Consider the following 20,198-nt stretch of genomic DNA (forward strand, 5'->3'; position numbering starts at 1 on the left):
TATTCCTTGGGTCATTAAGAACGGGTAGGTATATGACATATTTGCATGTTTTCAGTATGGCCTGTCAAGGTGTTTGGCTAAAAGGTAAAATAGATATATGCAAGAGTTGTTTTTTTATATACATTTTATTCAATGGCTTCTCTTCTTTACATTAGTAAAGCAATATCTAGTAACAGGACTCATTGATACGCCTCATGCTCATGAACCTCATGCCCATAGAGCCCATGCTCATCTGATTGAAGTTTCTGTACTCTCCAGGCCTCATGTACATCATCCTGCCTCTGTACTGGGGCTGCTCGTACATGAGCCAGTGGCCGTCCATCACGTTGCAGGACATGCAGTTGTTCATGTGGTAACGACCCATGATGTCGTCACAGTCGTCCATCATCTCGTGCATCTGACCTCCGAAGTTCTCCTTCTCGTAGATCCTCATCCTGTAAGATCCTCTGTGCTGTGACGTGACGAAACAACATGTTTTACTGAGAAATCTACACAGCTCAGGAACTTCCTGACAAAAATGGGTAACGCAGCGTCGTAGATTGTGGACATTTAGAGGAACGGACACAGGTGTATGTTTCTCTGAAATCAACGGCATAAAATGCTACAAATGAAATGTTATGGGGATCATGCATGAAATGTTTACCATGGGGATCATGCGACAGGATCTGATATCGTTCATTCCCATCATGCGCTGGTAGTCCGAGTACTCTCCCCTCTTCATGAACCACTGGCGTCCCATGTAGTTGGGGCGGTCGTAGACCATGAAGCAGCCGCTCTCAACCCTGCAGGACTGGCAGCGGCTCAGGTAGGAGGACATGTCAGGGCAGTCGCTGCTGCACTCATAGGAACGACCCTGGAAGTTCCTGTCCTCGTAGAATGTGATCTGAAAATAAGCAGGAATCCTTTATATGAACCATTCAAACGTACAAAAACAAAACATTTGCTACGTTCTGGGCCCTGCCCAATCCCACTAGTAGTCAGGTTTCTGCAATTAAGGTTGCCATGTGCTCTGACACTAGAGTACAAGACAGCCCTTAGTCTAACAATCTAGGAAAATGTATATTTATATATATATGCACTAAAATATACTTTGCTGTTCATGTTCATGCCGGTGGAGGTAATTTTGTCTCTCTGTGCTGCTGCTGCTGCTGCTCTTGATGTGGAACTGACATCCTACCTGTTTAAAACCTTTCTTTTTATACCTGTGGCCACATTGTACTAACCCCTGACTCAGCAACATGGCCTAGAGGCCCCCAGAGCACTGCGGTTTGTCTAGGGACATCCATCAAAATAACTTTAATAAGCTGTTTCTCTCTGAACAAAGTAACAATGACCCTTTGTGAAAGGCTCAACAATAAACAGTCCTACCCTCGTCCCGTTTTCAGCCGACGATCATGAGGCATTTGCAAAATGATAACTTTCTAGTGCTTACCTCAAAGAATTCCACTCAGACTAACTACCGTGTTTACCAAATGTTACAGTTTGTTGCTCATTTTCAATGAACCTTTAACTGAAGTATTTGACCCCAGTTAGTGTGGCCTAATTGAATGAAATCTTGGGCCGTTGTCTCAGTCAACGCCGTGGACATGGCGGGCATATGGTGGAACAGAGAAGCTGACACTTGTAGAGAGAAAAGAGTGCAACATCTTTAATCCCAGGATCGACAGACGGAAGGATACAAATAGAACACCTCAACCTTTTCCTCCTCTGCATTGTACCAGCGAGACTCACATAGTGTATCACACCGCAATTGTAACACAATTCCTACACCACTCCATAAAACGTCCTAAAACTCTGAGGGAGAGTATTTGCGGAGTCAGCCATGTGCATTGTGACACAAAGACAGTGCAACAGTATCAGGAGAGTGGCTTTAAATTCAACCACAGCTGATCTGTAAATCTATGACCTATATCCAGATACATCCCTTATTCCCAAGCCATTTATAGATATTTGTGTCGTTTTGACCAGAAGAATCCACCAAGCATATCACTATCGGAAAAGCTTGAGAATCTGAGCCACTACCAAAGTTCAAGGGGGTTTTGCCGAATACTTTCGCAAGGCACTGTATGTATGTATATGTGTGAATATGTATATGTGTGTATATATAACCACATATTTCCAAAAAGTGCAAATTGCCTCATGGAAAACTGCCGCCCCAATGACTGCAAACCTTTTCCTGCTCCTATGATAGAAACATCACCAATAGACATTAAGCAAAGCATTACATTACATTACATAGAACATACAGTAGGTCAACAACAAGCAGTAGGGAAACATTTCATAATGTGTAGCCCATGAGTCTTTGAGGGTGAGAGATGAGCTGAGTTTACAGACTGAAGTTTTGTGAATGGTGATTTCGTATTTGAATGGTGATTTCGTATTGCACAAAGTGAGTTTCAACAGTCAGGAGGGCCACAGGCTCACACAGCGGTTTCTCAATCACTTCTCATGATCACCTCAATAGTATGTAGACCAGCCTTAGACAGCTATAGGAGAATTTAAAAATCTACAGTGTAAAAACGTAAATGCATCCAGTGCTTTACGCAGAACAGCGCATAAAAACACAAAAGGTTCTCACGAAACTCCTCGTTTTAAACTCGTTGAGATATCCAAATTCTCTGGAGTGAAAGTGTAACATTTGACTTCACGTATCTAATACTAAATCATATTTGTATAGGCCTATTGCCAGGAGTAGTTCTCTTCTCCTCCTCTAAAACAGTGTATTGTGCTTGTCCAGACATTGTACATAAAGAAAAATATAATTGCACCACCTAGTGGAAACTCTTGGGAGAGCACGTCAAGGCTCAGAAGAGAGGAGAGTTTTTGTTTTTTAAATGGTTGGATAATTGATATGTTGGGTGCTAATCCCTACCGAAAGATGGAGATATCTGGCAAACACAACATTGGGCCCATTTAGCAATACACAATATCTGCATTTAATTTGATACTAATATACATATATATCTTTGTATTCATTTACATCTCACACAGTATAACCACACATCCTTTCACATATATTACCTGAGCAAGTATTCTTAACATATTGGCAATACTACAACAATCACAATAAGAGAGCAAGCAGACATTCAAAGTATCAGCAATATAAAAATATGGAAATATAAGAATTACATCTCTAAAATATAAATTGTACACATTCCATTGTTGGTCTTTGGATGAAAATTGTGCGTCTCTTCCTCTGAAAAGTTACCTCCCTTGTTATTTTTCCTACTTCCACAACGTGTTTACCAAATAAATACTACAAAAAACTAGATCAATAAATACAGTGTGTCTATGAAAAAAACGTTCCCTTTTCTAAGCTTGTCTCTAGAGGCCTGTCTGGCTGATACTGGAGGAGGAGTGTGGAGGACGACTGGGGAGGAATAGAGAGAGGAACGAGTGGACCAGAGGCCTACGCGTTGTGGTAGCCATTCTTCGATGTATCCTTCCTGGGTTCTACGTTCTCGTAGATGGTGAGCGCAGCCGTGTTCTGGTAGATTAAATCCACGTTGGTTCCAGTTCTGGATCGGATGATGTCCATGGCACACTGGTTTAGAAACACATACTGCTCCTGTAAGACAATAACACAATGTACTACGATTAGGATGAAGCCAACTTGACCGTCCAGATGTCAATACATTTTCCCCTAGTGACCACATAAGCACCCGGAGCATAACTTTAACCACAGTGATGTATTGTACAGTAGGCCTGTATTAAACCCAGAAACATGCTGAAATGTAGACCAGTGTAGGCAGTGACTGACCTCTGTCTGCACCATGAGGGGCCGGTGCATGCGCAGGTCGTGGATGGTGCCGTACACGTCCACCATACTCTCCCTCTCTATCTGGAAGATCAGCCGGTCGATGGCTATGAAGGTGCCTGTCCGCCCCACACCCGCGCTGAGTAGAGAGAGAGAGAGGAGAGAGCACAAGAGGGAGGAGAGAGCGCAAAAGGGAGGAGAGAGAGAGAGAGAGAGAACGAGCAAGAGGGAGAGAGAGGAGAGAGAGCACAAAAGGGAAGAGAGAGAGCGAGCAAGAGGGAGAGAGGAGAGAGCGCAAGAGGGAGGAGAGAGAGAACGAGAGAGAGAGGAGAGAGAGAAAGAGAGCGAGAGAGCGAGAGCGGAGAGAGAACTAATGTTAATTTACTTTTTAAACCAATAACGCTTCTTGAGGTTAACTAAGATAAACAGTGTGTGTGTGTGTGTGTGTGTGTGTGTGTGTGTGTGTGTGTGTGTGTGTGTGTGTGTGTGTGTGTGTGTGTGTGTGTGTGTGTGTGTGTGTGTGTGTGTGTGTGTGCGTACCTGCAGTGGACGACAGTGGGGGAGTGGCGTGAGTACTGGTCCATGTGTTCTCGGACCAGGTGTCTGAAGTTGATGAGCAGCTCGGTGGTCTCGGGGACGCCGTGGTCCGGCCAGGCTGTGAAGTGGAAGTGACGTACTGAGCGTGTCTCAACCGTCTTCACCTGTCAGCCAATCACAAACACAGGGACACTTACCGATAAGCACTAAGGAATGCATGAGTAGTAGTTGAATCAGAAAACATCTGCTAAAATTCCTTTAAAAAAATCACTTTTACATTTTTAAAAATTTAACTTGGCAAGTCAGTTAAGAACAAATTCTTATTTACAATGACGATCTACAACGGCCAGACCTGGACGACGCTGGGCCAATTGTGCGCAGCCCTATGGGACTCGCAATTACGGCTGGATGTGATACAGCCTGGGAATCGAACCAGGGACTGTAGTGACACCTCTAGCACTGAGATGCAGTGACTTAGACTGCTGCGCCACTCGGGAATGAATGGAACGGAGTCTAACATTTTCATATGTTTGATGTGTTTGATACCGTTCCATTTATTCCATTCCAGCCATAACAAGGAGCCTGTCCTCCTATAGCTCTTCGCACCAGCCTCCTCTGTTATCACAGCAACTTACATTTTTTACGTCAAAGTCCCTGATGGTCCAGTCTTCTAGGGGGATCTCAGAGGTGGTTGTCACGGTGATATTCTCAAAGTGCTTGGTCTCAGATGGATAGTATTCCTCACATTTGACCTTAGCGGAGAGAGGTGGGTGGGTGAGAGACAGGTGTGCTGTTATGAATTGTGGTAGCTTAGTGTGAGGACATGTGGGTCAGGACTTATTTCCATAGAGTTAGATAGAGGACTCATCTTTGTATCTGTGCCATTAAGGCGTCTGTGACAGCATGGGCAGTGCCATTGAGGCTATCCCCATTTTAAAGTAGTACATTTTCTTCTTTTTTTGTGTTTGAAGAAAGCGCAACACTAATATTGGTGATTTACCTCTTCCTGTGAGTCCTAAACCAAATTGTGTGTGTCATTCATTTATTGTGGTCACTAGATGATAGTGATATTGCTTAAAGCCATTTACTAACCAAAGGCAACCCAATTTTTTTCATCTAGTTGTTCAGTACAGTTCCACACTTTTTTTTCCGTACTGAAAGCAGCCCTTGATAATTGATGATTGGCACAGGTGTGTGGGTTTGGTACTTAGTGAGAGAGAGGTGGACAGGTTAGCCTTTTGGACTGGTGGCCTGCCAGTGTTTGTTAGTGTAAATAGTCTTGTTTGGGCACGCCTTTTGCAAATGTCTGTGTAAATATTTTCATTTTGGTCACCGTCCTAGCTTTGGCTTGATGACTGGCGTCGAGTCTGATCCGGCTCTGAATCGGGTAGTGTGCTGTCGTGTGTGTGTGTGTGTTAGATTTGTTTTTATTCAACCAAGAAATTCCCATCGAGACACCATACCTGTCCGAGAAGGCAACAGCAATCAGTACAACATTACAAAGTATAAAACGTACAGGACAATCGACACAGCAACACGTCTTCAAGCCGATCTGAGCCCGATTTCCCAAAAAGCATCTCAAGGCTCTGTTCATCATTAGAACCATAGGTTGTATATGAACACATGCAGTACCAATGTAGTTGTCTGCACATGTAAAGCAAGGTCCAGCCCACCATTTGATACAAGGTGCAATGGTGGGTGAGCGACTTGACATTTGTGACAAAGCGCAAAGATGCGTGCTAGACTGAGTTCAGTCTCTGTAGCAACAAGGAGTCTGCATGCATGTACACCATAATCAATTACTGAAAGAAACATGGCTGAAACAAGCTTCTGTCTTACCTCAAACGGAAAACAAGCCCTGTTGTAAAAAAAAATATATATATATAATTCAGCTTAAGCTTCCTCACAAGATTATCCTTGTGAACTTTGTAGACAGCTTCTGGTACCAATGTATTTGTAGAGTGACACCTTTTAAATGGAGGTGCCCCCAGAAGTGAAAGGGCTAACCTTCTCTGGCTGAGATCCGGCTATGGTGGAATTCCTACATTTCATTTTTGGTGCATTCACGACGAGCTTGACACCATATAGAGAGGTCTGCAGTGACTCAAAGGCAACCTGGAGCGCTTCAAAAACCTCAACCAGAGAAGGAGCATTGGAGTAGATGACTATATATTCTGCATACAGACGCAGCATGGCTGGTTTTTACATCCCCTTTCCAACACACTAAATGTGTGTGCATGTGCACGTGTACGTGTGCGTGCGTGTGTGTACTCACTCGTCCCTGTTCGTTACAGCGTGTCAACATGACCAGAGTCTGGACGTTCTTCTCCCAGATCATCCTCCAGAACTCGTTGACAGTGCCGGGCAAAGGACCCTGGGCCGCAATAAACTCCTTCCTGGAGTTGTAACCCTGGCAGTGGGGACATATTGACCCAGATCGTAAGCATCTACAACAAAGCACTAACGAACATTCGTACATATTTGAATTCCGACTCTGTACATCCTGGTAATGTAAGACGGATGTGATATAAGAGATGAAATACTTCTATTACCTGAAAATAAAGACTTATTATATCTGAGTGTTAATACAGTGCCTTGCAAAAGTATTTATCCCCCTTGACATTTTCCCTATTTTGTTGCATTACAACCTGTATTTTAAATTGATTTTAATTTGGATTTCATGTAATGGACCAACACAAAATAGGCCAAATTGGTGAAGTGAAAAAAAAATATATATATATATTTAAAAACAAAAACCGGAAAAGGGGGGTGCGTATATATTCATCCCCTTAGCTATGAAGCCCCTCAATAAGATCTGAAGGTAATTGGTTGCATCAGAAGTAATTAGTTAAATAAAGTCCATCTGTGTGCAATCTAAGTGTCACATGATCTCAGTATATTTACACCAGTTCCGAACGGCCCCAGAGTCTGCAACACCACTAAGCAAGGGGCACCACCAAGCAAGCGGCACCATGAAGACCAAGGAGCTTTCCAAACAGGTCAGGGACAAAGTTAGGGAGAAGTACAGATCAGGGTTGGGTTATAAAAAAATATCAGAAACTTTGAACATCCCAAAGAGCACCATTAAATCCATTATTCAAAAATGGAAAGAATATGGCACCACAACAAACCTGCCAAGAGAGGGCCGCCCACCAAAACTCACGGACCAGGCAAGGAGGGCATTAATCAGAGATGCACCAAAGAGACCAAAGATAACCCTGAAAGAGCTGCAAAGCTCCACAGCGGAGATTGGAGTATCTGTCCATAGGACCACTTTAAGCTGTACTTTCCACAGAGTTGGGCTTTACGGAAGAGTGGCCAGAAAAAAGTCATTGCTTAAAGAAAAAAATAACCAAAAGGCATGTGGGAGACTCCCCAAACATATGGAAGAAGGTACTCTGGTCAGATGAGACTAAAACTGAGCTTTTTGGCCATCAAGAAAAACGCTATGTCTGGTGCAAATCAAACACCATTCATCACCCCTATTTGCACACCATCTCCACAGTGATGGTGGTGGCAGCATCATGATGTGGTGATGTTTTTCATCGGCAGGGACTGGGAAACTGGTCCGAAGTTAAGGAATGATGATGGATGGAGCTAAATACAGGGAAATTCTTGAGGCAAACCTGTTTCACTCTTCCAGGGATTTGAGACTGGGACGGAGGTTCACCTTCCAGCAGGACAATGACCCAAAGCATACTGCTAAAGCAACACTCGAGTGGTTTAAGCAGAAACATTTAAATGTCTTGGAATGGTGTAGTCAAAGCCCAGACCTCAATCCAATTGAGAATCTGTGGTATGACTTAAAGATTGCTGTACACCAGCGGAACCCATCCAACTTGAAGGAGCTGAAGCAGTTTTTCCTTTAAGAATAGGCAAAAATCCCAGTGGCTAGATGTGCCAAGCTTATAGAGACATACCCCAAGAGACTTGCAGCTGTAATTGCTATAAAGGTGGCTCAACAATGTATTGACTTTGGGGGGATTGAATACTTATGCATGCTCAAGTTCTGTTTTTTTTTGTTATTTCTTGTTTGTTTCACAATAAAACATATTTTGCATCTTAAAGGTGGTAGGAATGTTGTGTAAATCAAACGGTACAAACCCCCCCAAAAAAATATATTTAAATTCCAGGTTGTAAGGCAACAAAATAGGAAAAATGCCAAGGGGGGTGAATACTTTTGCAAGCCACTGTATCTTGCTATATCGATCATGCTTTGTGAAATAAGCCCAGAGCAGAGCTGAATCAGAGAGGGTCAGAGAAAGCTGATTATGATAGCGGTGATGATGATGATGGGTCAGTACGCACCGGGATGTAGTTAGAATTGATGTAGTCGTCAAATGGACTTCCATGGATGGACAGTTTCACTCTAGAGGAATCATCTGGGATGTGGGAAAGAGGAGCAATGAGGATTGATAGAACTGAAAGATCATTCCTGTCACTCTGCCCAGAGACAAAGCACCATGCTCTCAACCCCTCTAGTGTAAAGGCTTGCTTGAATAAACAGCTAAACTATTGAATAAACAAAGGAGTTTGTTAGGAGTCTGTATGGAAATGGATGGAGGATGGAGGATTAGATATGATAAGCTATGGTAGCTATGGTAAGCAGTGGCAGGGGGACAGGGGTCGTTGTCATGGAAACAGGGGTCAGGGGTCATGGTTGACTCACAGGGAAGCACATTGTTGTAGCGGTTCTTAGACTTGTTCTCCATGGCCAAAGCGCTGGTTTTTGCTTGGGCTGTTCCCACTAGCTTCAGGTCCTAGAAGGAGAGGGAGACATTAGGAAACCAGGCATATTTACAGAATACAGAACATCAACTGATGCCCGATGGAACATCAAAAATATGAGTATGAACGAATAAATAGATTTTGATTTTACCTCAAACTCCTCAGCGAAACCACAGTTGGAGTCTGCTCTCTGCTTCTTGTAATAAGCCTCGTAGTCCTCCACCCTCACAACAACGGTTCTGCTAATAGAGACGCGGGAGACAAGCATTAACACAAACACGAGTGACACCAAGAAACGGTGTGCAACTCTACCTGTTCATTCATTCAATGTGTCAAGTTGTTAAGATGGCGCCGAAGAAGATGGCTGACATTTTACATCCTCGCAACCAATTGTGCTATTTTGTTCGTGTTTTTTGCGTTGTTTTTTCACTTAATTTGCAGACAACGTTGCTGCTACCATCTCCTATGACGGAAAATAACTTCTGGACATCAGAAATGGGATTACTCGCCACGAACTGTAAGAAGCTTTTTCGAAAAAGATGTACTGCTCTCCCGGGAACAGGCCCAGATCCCCGTCATTTGCGTGAGGAAAAGATGGAGGAAAAGAGGCCGAAGACAGGCTGCCTTTTGAGAATCCGTAGGCGAGCAAGTAAACTCCCTCTGCCATCAATTCTACTTGCGAACATGCAATCATAGGAAAATAACGATTACGATTATACTACCAACAGCACATTAAGAACTGTAATATCTTATGTTTCCACGGGTCGTGGCTGAACAACGACATGGATAATATAGAACTGGAGAGATTTTCCATGCACCGGCAGAACAGAGAAGCCATGTCTGGTAAGACGAGGGGTGGGGGTATGTGTCTTTTTGTTTTAACAGCTGGTGCACAATATCTAATATTATAGAAGTCTCAAGTTATTATTCGCCTGAGGTAGAGTACGTTATGATAAACTTTAGACCACACTATCTACCAAGAGAGTTCTCATCTATATTATTCGTAGCCGTCTATTTACCACCACAGAGCGATGCTGGCATTAAGACCGCACTCAACCAACTCTATAAGGCCATAAGCAAACAAAAAAATGCTCACCCAGAAGCAGCGCTCCTAGTGGCAGGGGACATTAATGCAGGCACACTTAAATATTTTACCATATTTTTACCAACATGTCACATGTGCAACCAGAGAAAAAAAAACTCTATACCACCTTTACTCCACACACAGAGATGCATACAAAGCTCTCCCCCACCCTCCATTTGGCAAATCTGACCATAATTCTATATTCCTGATTCCTGTTTGCAAGCAAATACTAGAGCAGGAAGTACCAGTGACTCGCTCAATACGGAAGTGGTCAGATGACGCAGATGCCACGCTACAGGACAGTGTTGCTAGCACAGACTGGAATATGTTCCGGGATTCATCCAATTGAATTGAATTGAGTATACCACCTCAGTCATCGGCTTCACCAATAAGTGCATCGACGACGTCGTCCCAACAGTGACCGTACGTACATATCCCAACCAGAAGCCATGGATTACAGGCAACATCCGCATGGAGCTAAAGGCTAGAGCTGCCACAGCGGGACACTAATTAGGATGCCTATAACCTCTTGATACTACCCATCCCGTATCCGTGATCGTGAATACAGCCTCAGGCTCATTAGCATAACGCAACGTTAACGATTTCTGAAAATCGCAAATGAAATGAAAATTATATGCCTGCTCTCAAGCTTAGCCTTTTCTTAACAACACTGTCATCTCAGATTTTCAAAATATGCTTTTGAACCATAGCAAATCAGGCATTTGTGTAAGAGTATTGTAAGCTAGCTTAGCATTTTGCGTAGCATTTAGCACGCAACATTTTCACAAAAACCAGATAACCAAATAAATAAAATCATTTACCTTTGAAGAACTTCGGATGTTTTCAATGAGGAGACTCTCAGTTACATAGCAAATGTTCAGTTTTTCCTGAAAGAATCTTTGTGTAGGAGAAATCGCTCCGTTTTGTACATCACATTTGGCTACCGAAACTAACCGAAAATTCAGTCACCAAAACGTCAAACTTTTTCCAAATTAACTCCATAATATCGACCAAAACATGGCAAACGTTGTTTAGAATCAATCCTCAAGGTGTTTTTTCACATATCTCTTCATTGATATGCCGTTCGTGGAAGCCTGCTTTCGTCTCAGAATCCCATGGAAAAATACCAGCAGCTGAAAATGACGCACCAATTTCGACGGAGGACACCGGGCGGACACCTGGAAAATGTAGTCTCTTATGGTCAATCTTAAAAATGATATGCCTACAAATACGTCACAATGCTGCAGACACCTTGGGGAAACGATAGATAGGGCAGGCTCATTCCTGTCGCATTCACAGCCATATAAGGAGACAATGGAAAACAGAGCCTCAAAAATCCTGCTGATTTCCTGGTTGCAGTTTCATCTTGGTTTTGCCTGTAGCTCCTGTTCTCCTGGCACTCACAGTCAATATCTTTGCAGTTCTGGAAACTTCAGAGTGTTTTCTTTCCAAAGCTATCAATTATATGCATAGTCGAGCATCTTTTTGTGACAAAATATCTTGTTTAAAACGGGAACGTTTTTCATCCAAAAATGAAATAGCGCCCCCAGAGTTTCAAGAGGATAAGAAATCCCGCTATGCCCTCAGACGAGCAAAGCGTCAATACAGGATTAAATTGAATCCTACTACACCGGCTCTGACGCTCGTCGGATGTGGCAGGGCTTGAAAACTATTACAGACTACAAACGCGGGCTGCCCAGTGACGCGAGCCTACCAGATGAGCTAAATTACTTTTATGCTCGCTTCAAGGCAAGCAACACTGAAGCATGCACGAGAGCACCAGCTGTTCTGGATGACAGTGTTTGATAACGCTCTCGGTAGCCGATGATCAAGACCTTTAAACAGGTCAACATTCACAAAGGCGCGGGGCCAGATGGATTACCAGGACGTGTAATCAAAGCATGCGCGGATCAACTGGCCTGTGTCTTCACTGACATTTTCAACCTCTCCCTGACTGAGTCTGTAATAACTACATGTTTCAAGCAGACCACCATAGTCTCTGATCCCAAGGAAGGGAAGGTAACCTGCCTAAATGATTACAGCGCCGTATCACTCACGTCGGTAGCCATGAAGTGCTTTGAAAGGCTGGTCATGGCTCACATCTACAGCATCCTCCCAGATACCCTAGACCCACGCCAATTTGCATACTGCCCCAACAGATCCACAGATGACGCAATCTCAATCGCACTCCACACTGCCCTTTCCTACCTGGACAAAAGGAACACCTATGTGAGAATGCTGTTCATTGAATACAGCTCAGCGTTCAACACCATAGTGTCCACAAAGCTCATCACTAAGCTAAAGACCCTGGGACTAAACACCTCCCTCTGCTACTGGATCCTGGACTTCCTGACGAGCCGCCCCCAGGTGATAAGGGTAGGTAACAACACGTCTGCCACGCTGATCCTCAACACTGGGGCCCCTCAGGGGTGTGAGCTTAGTCCCCTCCTGTACTCCCTGTTCTCCCACGACTGCATGGCCAAACACGACTCCAACACCATCATTAAGTTTGCTGACAACACTACAGTGGTAGACCTGATCACCGACAACGAGGCAGCCTATAGGGACAACAACCTCTCCCTCAATGTGAGTAAGACAAAGGAGCTGATCGTGGGCTACAGGAAAAGGCGGGCCGAACATGCCCCCCAATAACATCAACGGGGCTGTAGATGAGCAGGTCGAGAGTTTCACGTTCCTTGGTGTCCACATCACCAACGATCTATCATGGTCCCAACACACCAAGACAGTTGTAAAGAGGGCACAACAAAACCTATTCCCCCTCAGGAGACTGAAAAGACTTGGCATGGGTCCCCAGATCCTCAAAATGTTCTACAGCTGCACCATCGAGAGCATCCAGACCGGTTGCATCACCTCCTGGTATGGCAACTGCTCGGCATCTGACCATAAGGCGCTACAGCGGATAGTGCGTACGGGCCAGTACATCACTGGGGCCAAGCTTCCTGCAATCCAGGACCTATATAAGAGGCGGAGTCAGAGGAAAGCCCATAACATTGTCCGAGACTCCAGTCACCCAAGTCATAGACTGTTTTCCCTGCTACCGCACGGCAAGCGGTACTGAAGCGCCAAGTCTAGGACCAAAAGGCTCCTTAACAGTTTATATCCCCAACAATTAATCAAATGGCCACCGAACTACTACATTGACCGACCCCACCCCTCCTTTTGTTTTGTACACTGCTGCTACTCGCTGCTATTATCTATGCATAGTCACTTCACCCCTACCTACAAATTACAAATGACCTCTAACCTGTACCCCCGCACACTACCCCTGTATATAGCCTCATCATTGTGTTCCTATTTATTTTATTTTTTTACTTTTGTTTATTTGGTAAATATTTTCTTCACTCTTCTTGAACTGCACTGTTGGTTAAGGGCTTGTAAGTAAGCATTAACACGATAAGGTCTACACTTGTTGCAATCGGCGCATGTGACAAATACTGATTTGAAGTCTCCTAATAGGTTACCATAAGAGTCGATACTCACACTTTAGCCCTGGGGGGGGGGGGGATGCATTCAATTACAAACTGAGATGGATCAGAAACAAGTGAAGGATCATCATAAAAACCTCATCGAGTGAATCTGGATGTCTGAAGAGTCCTTCTTGTTTTGTCTGTGAAAACAAAGGCATACAGAAATCATATGGCCATCCAAAAACGTTTCAAAAACTCATCTAAATGATCGAGTGATGATGAGCACGATGATGATTAGGATGATGATCCTGTATGGCTCAGTTGGTAGAGCATGGCGCTTGCAACACCACGATTGTGGGATCGATTCAACGAGGCCACCCATAAGTCAAATGTATGTGCGCATGACAGCAAGTCGCTTTGAATAAAAGATGTTACGGTGGCGATCTCTCACCTCCTCCAGTAGACGATGAAGCCGGCAGTAATGATGGAGAGGATGACAAAAACTCCAAGCGTTACCCCGACAACCACACTGGTGACCCCTACATGAGAATGACCGAAGAGAACGCCGTGTGAACGCCATATATTACGAAGACATCCATCGTGCCTTTCATCATTGTAAGACTTGCTAGAAGTAGTCGCAACAGCTCATAGCTGTGGTTCAAACCGTTAACACAGTGTAAAGGTGCAATAGCTACCTGGGTCCTGGGGGAGGTACAATGAATTTGAGTTAAACAGCGTTATCATGACGAGCGACGAACCGACGTTCAGAAGCCCATTCTGCTCTACCACCATTTCAGTGAATAAAACAATGGCATAACTGTGAAGACAAAAGAAAAATGCTAAACATTTGACATTTTAGTTCATAGTTTACATCAGTAGTTGATTAGTGCAAGCTGAATTGTAAGTTCCATCCCTTCCACTCATCACACATACTGCCTGTGTTGTGTTCATACCTGTACTCTCGTTTGGCCTTGAGTTGGCCATTGGTATAGCCCTTCCATGAGGTTTTGTCCCCTATGTAAATGTCAATGTTTCCTGCACGTTTCCTCCTCCGGCTGTTGTTAGTGTTGTCTTTGACCGTAGCCAGGTATGCAGTAGTAGAGCCTGCTTCCCAGTCCTGATAAGTCTTCACTAAGTACTGCGATGAGTTAGACTGATCTACATCTGCAAGTAGAACACCGCACACACGAGTACGGTAAAGATCACCGATTACGAAAATATAGTCAAATTGTTTGGACCAAGACACAACATATTTTGAGATAAATCATCTTGAATATGTTGACTCAGAATTCTCTCAGTTAAATTAACCCAAGTGTATACTTTGCACGTCTTTTTTATACCCAAAACCAAAACTGGCCTATCTACAAATCAATCATAAACCAATCTTAACCAATACGAGAATAAAGGGGACCCACTGTTGATGTCTGAGGTCACCAACACGCCGTAGTGTTTGATTGGTCCATTGGTGCTGTCCAGGAGGCTGGGGGTCAGCTGCACAGAGAAGGAGTTGTGATCCTTCGCTGTGACACTGACTAGGGACTCGAAGTCGGCTGGGATAGGAGGGACTGGAGAAATGGAAGAGAGGAGGAAGAAATGGGACATCAATTCTTAGTGTTTCTAGTTACATCCTGAAAGGATTGTGTTTACGAGCTTACATATTACTTCAATACATATGTAGGATCTTAATTTGATCACCCTCTCGCCGGGAGAACTTTCCTGCAATGCAGAACATTTTAAACTTGAAGAATACACTGAGTATACAAAACATGCTCTTTCCACGACATAGACTGAACAGGTGAATCCAGGGGAAAGCTATGAACCCTGATTGATGTCACATGTTAAATCCACTTTAATCCGTGTAGATGAAGCAGAGGAGACAGGTTAAAGAAGGATATCTAAGCCTTGAGACAAATGAGACATGGATTGTGTGTGTGTTCCATTCAGAGGGTGAATAGGCAAGACAAAAGATTGAAGTGCCTTTGAACGGAGTATGGTAATAGGTGCCATGCGCAGCAGTTTGTGTCAAGAACTGCAATGCTGCTGGGTTTTTCACACGCAACAGTTTCGCGTGTGGGTCAAGAATGGTCCATGGACATCCAGTCAACTTGACAACTGTGGGTAGCATTAGAGTCCACATGGGCCAGCATCCCTGTGGAACACTTTGGATACCTTGTGAGTCCATTCCCTGTCAAATTTAGGCAGTTCTGAGGGCAAAAGGGGGCGTATTTGAGGTTTTAAAAAGGCTTCTGAAGTATTTAATTTCCACTTTAAAATGAGATTTTCCGTTACAAATAAATAGATCAACCCCTACAAAAATGTCCATTAATTATAATTCACACAATTCACATTTCCTGTTGCTGCAGGATTATTTTCCTGCCGTAAGAAAACTGGCTCTAATTTAAGACCTGTACATGGGCAACACATATCCAAATCCATGTAGAGCACATAACATTTTTAATATTGGCAATGTAATTGTATGAGAAGCATACTGTACATTTTCAAGTTGTTAAGGTAATTAAGTTGTTACATCATATTCCACCCAATGTGCGCCTACATTGCAATTGAACTATGTTTCTGTCACATACCAGTAATGCCAGTCTTGCAGGTGAGGCTTTGGACGGTGCTGGTTTTCCCACAGCCCAGAGTGGTCACGGTCAGGGTGTAGTCTGTATAGTGCTTCAGGTCAGGGACTGTATGACCACAGGCTGGGTTACAGTCACCAATTGTCTTATTGTGTACCTAAACCAATCGATCAATCAGTCAGTCAGTCAATCAATAATTGTTTTGTTTTCCCGTGAACAATATTTACTGTACTGTTTGAGAAATACACTGTGTAGCCGCACCTGGCCCTGAGGGAGTTGGATGGTTTCCTTAGCAGTGATCTGAAAGCCCTGGTGCAGTCCTTTGGGTGTGGTCCAGGACAGACTCAGCTTGGCGTTGGGCTCATCAGGAGAGGCACACTTCAAGTTGGACACAGGGCTGGCGTCTATGGCACAGTGAGGGAGAGAAAGAGGTTTTCAGATTTCAGTTGTGATTTTATTACCAGAAAAGAAAATGTGCAGACCATGGCTGGAAAATACAATTTACAAGAGATCAAAACTCAGTTCAAAAATGACATATAACATATATAAAACAGTCTGTAGATGCTAGTAACGGTAGTACATCCTTTATAAATCCCTATATGCATTCTTAACGCGTCTCACACCGGTGGTACAGTATGGTTGTCTACAGGTGAACACGTGCTATGATCTTACTGGTGCAGCTGGAGGTTGAGACTGGAGCTCCCTCTGTGCCGTCATCTGTCTGTGTCGTTACGGTGAAGTTATACGGACTACCGGGGACCAATCCATTGACGGGCAGGTTTTCCACGGCCGTGGATCTATTACTGATGATTAACCCAGTGGAGTTGGTCCAGGTCACTCTGTAGCTATAGCCTGGCTTGTGACCTACAGGCGTTGACCAGGTCAATGTTAGGTTCACCTCGGCTGTCACTGCACGCAGTGACTGGACACTCTCTGGTCCTTGGGGGAATCCAATCAAAGACGACATAGAGGAGGTTAGCAGAACGATAATTATGAATACAGAAAGCAAACGTCTCGGGGGGGTTGTGTTTGGGTGTATGCGTTCAATAATGATTGAGCATGTGCATGTACGCGTGCGTGTTGACACTCACTGGTTGTGACCAAACTGCTCCAGACCTCCTCACTGTGGAAGCCTAGAACTCCCACTGAAACCACAGACACATTGTAGGGTGTTCCAGAGGACAGGCTGGGCAGTGTTTGACTTGTGTTTGTAGTCGTGACCGTCTTGCTGTCTCGCTGCGTTGACAGGTACGTCACCAGGTAACTGAAGGTGGTGTTGGCCATCAGAGGAGCTTCGCCCCACGCCACAGAGATGGAACTAGTCGTCTTCTCCAAGATCCCGATGGGCCCAGGTGGGTTGGGTTCTGAGAGAGACAATTGAGAGCAATTTATATTGAGTTGTAAAAAAACATCCGTGAATTGAATGCCCTTGCACAAAGTATCTTGAAAGCTAACTCTGGACTGGTGCAAAATTAAATTATTTGTCTTAGACTAAACAGTTACAACAAATGAATGACCTCGGTCAGACAGAGGAGGCATGCTACTGTAAGAACTCTGCCCCCCCCCCCCTGGCTCCTCCCTTATACTCACGAGTTGCTGTAGTTACAGGTCCCGATGTTTTATTGAAGGGCCCACTGATAGTGGTCACCACGGCTGTGTACTCTCTCCCAGCAGACAGGTAAATGAAGGTGTGTGTCTGCTGGTTGGAGTTCAGCCATACGGAGGTAAAGACTTGGTCAGTGCTGTTCAGATGGACCACATACTGCCCCACATTCCCTGGGGGTGCCGCCCAGCTCACCACCATGGTATTGGTGCTACCGTTGTTGGAGATGGATGGCTGGACAGACTCAGGCTCTGGTAGAGAGGAACAGAGATGGGGGGTGAGGTTAGAAAGGAGGAGGGGGAGGGGAGAACGAGGGAAGATACAAAGGGATCTCAATTCTAGAAAAACTTAACATTAGGACTGTAACTACTGCTCCCTGAAAGAGGGAAACGAGATACAACAGAAATATGGGGAGTCTGACAAGGCCAATGAAATCTGCACCTTGCTGGAGGCCCCACCTTCCACAGGTGATAACCCTGAGGCCCGGATTCATTCCTTCAATTCAGTACCTCTCTTTACCTAGCCGAGAACCGTTTCCCTCTTTTAGGGAACAGTAGTTATAGTGAAAACGGTACAACATAACTACAGAGAACTAAAATCCCGCCCCAAGTCGCCTCCAACGGATGCCACCCCGCAAGATGCGGTAGTATGGGTATTGCGCACATTGCGCGCTGCCTAATGACCCTCTCTTGTCCCAGCTGTAAGCACCCTGTAAACATCCAAGCGATAAAATCTCACAAAAGTGTGTGGAGATGCCCAACTAGCCACAGCACAAATATCCACTACAGTCAACCCTTTAAATAACACACAAAACAGTGCCAGACGAGTGGTGGAGTGGGCGCGTGCACCACTAGGTAACCCTTGCACCTTGATACTATATGCCAGGGAGATAGCTTCCACAATTGAGTGGGAGAGATGCTGTTTAGAAACTGCCCTGCGAGCTGGATTAGCAAAACAGACAAAAAGTTGGTCACCGGAAATCCTGGGTCTGCCCAAGGTACGTGTGTAAAACTCAGTGCCAGACGAAAGAGGGCATGAGGGCATGTAACCTCTGTTGCTCTTCCGAAGCCAAAGCAGGAGGCGGAAAGGGAAATACCTCAAAAGCTAAAGGACATAACCATGACTCTCGGGGCAAAGGCCGCATTCACACGTAACGTCACCTTTGAGTTGCCAGGGGTGAAATGAGTACAGGAAGAGTGTATGTGTAATGTGTGAGAACCCCAACGCGTTTAGCCGAGGCCAAAGCCACGAGCAAGGATGTCTTGTAGGAGAAGGTCTTCAGATCCACAGACTCCAGTGGGTCAAAGGGGGACTAACACAAAGCATCCAAAACCAAAGCTAAATCCCAAGTGGGCGCAATAGGTTTAGAGACCTGTCGGAACTGCACCGGCAGGGGATGAGCCTCTGGACCGGCGCCATCAATTCCCACATGACCCGCTGAAATAGCCGCCATGTACACTTTCAAAGTGGAGAATGAAGCTCCCTGCTCAAAAAGCTCCTGTAGGAACAATGAAAAGGCCCTCCAGAGAACTCTGAAAAGGAACAATTCTTTTATTTTGGCACCAAAGCTCAAACGCCTGTCACTTATATACACATACAGCCCTCTCGTGGACAGCACCCTTGTGGACTGAACAGTAGCAATCAAGTTCAGAGGTAAACCTCTTGCCGTCAGATTGGACCTCTCTGGGGCCAAGCCCAGAGGTATAGCCTCCACTCCTGAGAGAGAGGGCCCCACCTGGATAAAAGATCTGCACCAGAGTTGATTCAACCGGGGTTATGTATCGCTCGATACGACAGCATGTGCCTGACAAAAGCAGGGGAGAGCGCCTGAGCACCAGATACACCGTTAGGAGCTCCAAGGAACGGATATGCAGTGCGCTCCGCACCACTGTCCAAACCCCCGAATCGAGTTGCCTTCATACAGCTTTTGCGGGCTACAACTCAGCCCATGGGAGCCCCCTAACAATAGCAGAGGGTCCCACCACTGGGCCAGGGCCAATAGGCCTAACAGGGGCGCCCGAAGCGACCGGCTTAAGCCGCAAGATGCGTCCAGGCGATTGGCTAGCAGTCAGCGCTGGAAGGGCCGCATCGACAATAGCCCCAGGAGAATGACTTCCATCCCAGAAGCCATTGTCTCCAGTAAGCATAGGCACTGGCAAAACTGCAGTGTGACACAGCCGAAATTTGGCTCAGCAGACCTGGAGCCCGAACACCTTAAGTGGGGACAGCTAGTTAAAGACCTATAAACGGAATGAGCTGAGATGGAGTGAGACAGCTTTTTTTCTGGTTTCTTATGAAGCCTAGAGACTGAATACGGGACAGTAGCATGGATGTGTGTAACACTGCTTGCTCCCTCGACTCTGCTGCCACCAGCCAATCGGCTCTAATAGCCGGCGGCTCGTGAGAATTCAGAATTTGTCAAATCTGAGGTGCTTGCTGAGGACACGTAGAACTCGAATAAAACGCAAAGTCCCACCCC

General features: G+C 45.0%; 2 protein-coding genes across 7 annotated transcripts in view; both read right to left on the reverse strand.

Moving 5' to 3' along the window:
- Positions 1 to 166: 166 nt before the first annotated feature.
- LOC135509579 (gamma-crystallin M2-like) lies at positions 167 to 10,875 on the reverse strand. Of its 2 annotated transcripts, none has more exons than XM_064930349.1 (3): positions 9,699 to 10,875; positions 644 to 883; positions 167 to 451 (listed from the first exon to the last, which is right to left on the reverse strand). In XM_064930349.1, exons 1-3 carry the CDS (start codon positions 9,714 to 9,716, stop codon positions 167 to 169), a joined length of 543 nt encoding a protein of 180 aa, XP_064786421.1. In that variant the 5' UTR covers positions 9,717 to 10,875. The 2 variants fall into 2 exon arrangements, with proteins under 2 accessions (XP_064786421.1, XP_064786420.1); XM_064930348.1 differs by lacking the exon at positions 9,699 to 10,875 and adding an exon at positions 2,196 to 2,222.
- The window catches only part of ptprja (protein tyrosine phosphatase receptor type Ja), a 67,253-nt gene continuing 49,102 nt past the window's right edge, over positions 2,048 to 20,198 (reverse strand). For 2 of the 5 annotated variants that reach the window (XM_064930345.1, XM_064930342.1), the window contains 18 exons: positions 17,707 to 17,970; positions 17,208 to 17,480; positions 16,789 to 17,055; positions 16,378 to 16,520; positions 16,120 to 16,273; positions 14,950 to 15,099; positions 14,488 to 14,698; positions 14,230 to 14,351; positions 13,986 to 14,073; positions 13,690 to 13,734; positions 9,174 to 9,264; positions 8,964 to 9,054; positions 8,603 to 8,676; positions 6,570 to 6,704; positions 4,930 to 5,046; positions 4,298 to 4,458; positions 3,761 to 3,896; positions 2,048 to 3,568 (listed from right to left, as the gene is read on the reverse strand). In XM_064930345.1, the coding sequence (XP_064786417.1) occupies positions 3,410 to 3,568; positions 3,761 to 3,896; positions 4,298 to 4,458; positions 4,930 to 5,046; positions 6,570 to 6,704; positions 8,603 to 8,676; positions 8,964 to 9,054; positions 9,174 to 9,264; positions 13,690 to 13,734; positions 13,986 to 14,073; positions 14,230 to 14,351; positions 14,488 to 14,698; positions 14,950 to 15,099; positions 16,120 to 16,273; positions 16,378 to 16,520; positions 16,789 to 17,055; positions 17,208 to 17,480; positions 17,707 to 17,970 (2,681 nt within the window). In that variant the 3' untranslated portion in view covers positions 2,048 to 3,409. Of the gene's footprint in view, positions 3,569 to 3,760; positions 3,897 to 4,297; positions 4,459 to 4,929; positions 5,047 to 6,569; positions 6,705 to 8,602; positions 8,677 to 8,963; positions 9,055 to 9,173; positions 9,265 to 13,689; positions 13,735 to 13,985; positions 14,074 to 14,229; positions 14,352 to 14,487; positions 14,699 to 14,949; positions 15,100 to 16,119; positions 16,274 to 16,377; positions 16,521 to 16,788; positions 17,056 to 17,207; positions 17,481 to 17,706; positions 17,971 to 20,198 lie in introns of those variants that run through there. The other 3 variants (XM_064930343.1, XM_064930344.1, XM_064930346.1) reach the window with 3 other exon arrangements.

The sequence above is a fragment of the Oncorhynchus masou genome, chromosome 22, assembly GCF_036934945.1.
Source record: "Oncorhynchus masou masou isolate Uvic2021 chromosome 22, UVic_Omas_1.1, whole genome shotgun sequence".
Lineage (NCBI taxonomy): Eukaryota > Metazoa > Chordata > Actinopteri > Salmoniformes > Salmonidae > Oncorhynchus > Oncorhynchus masou.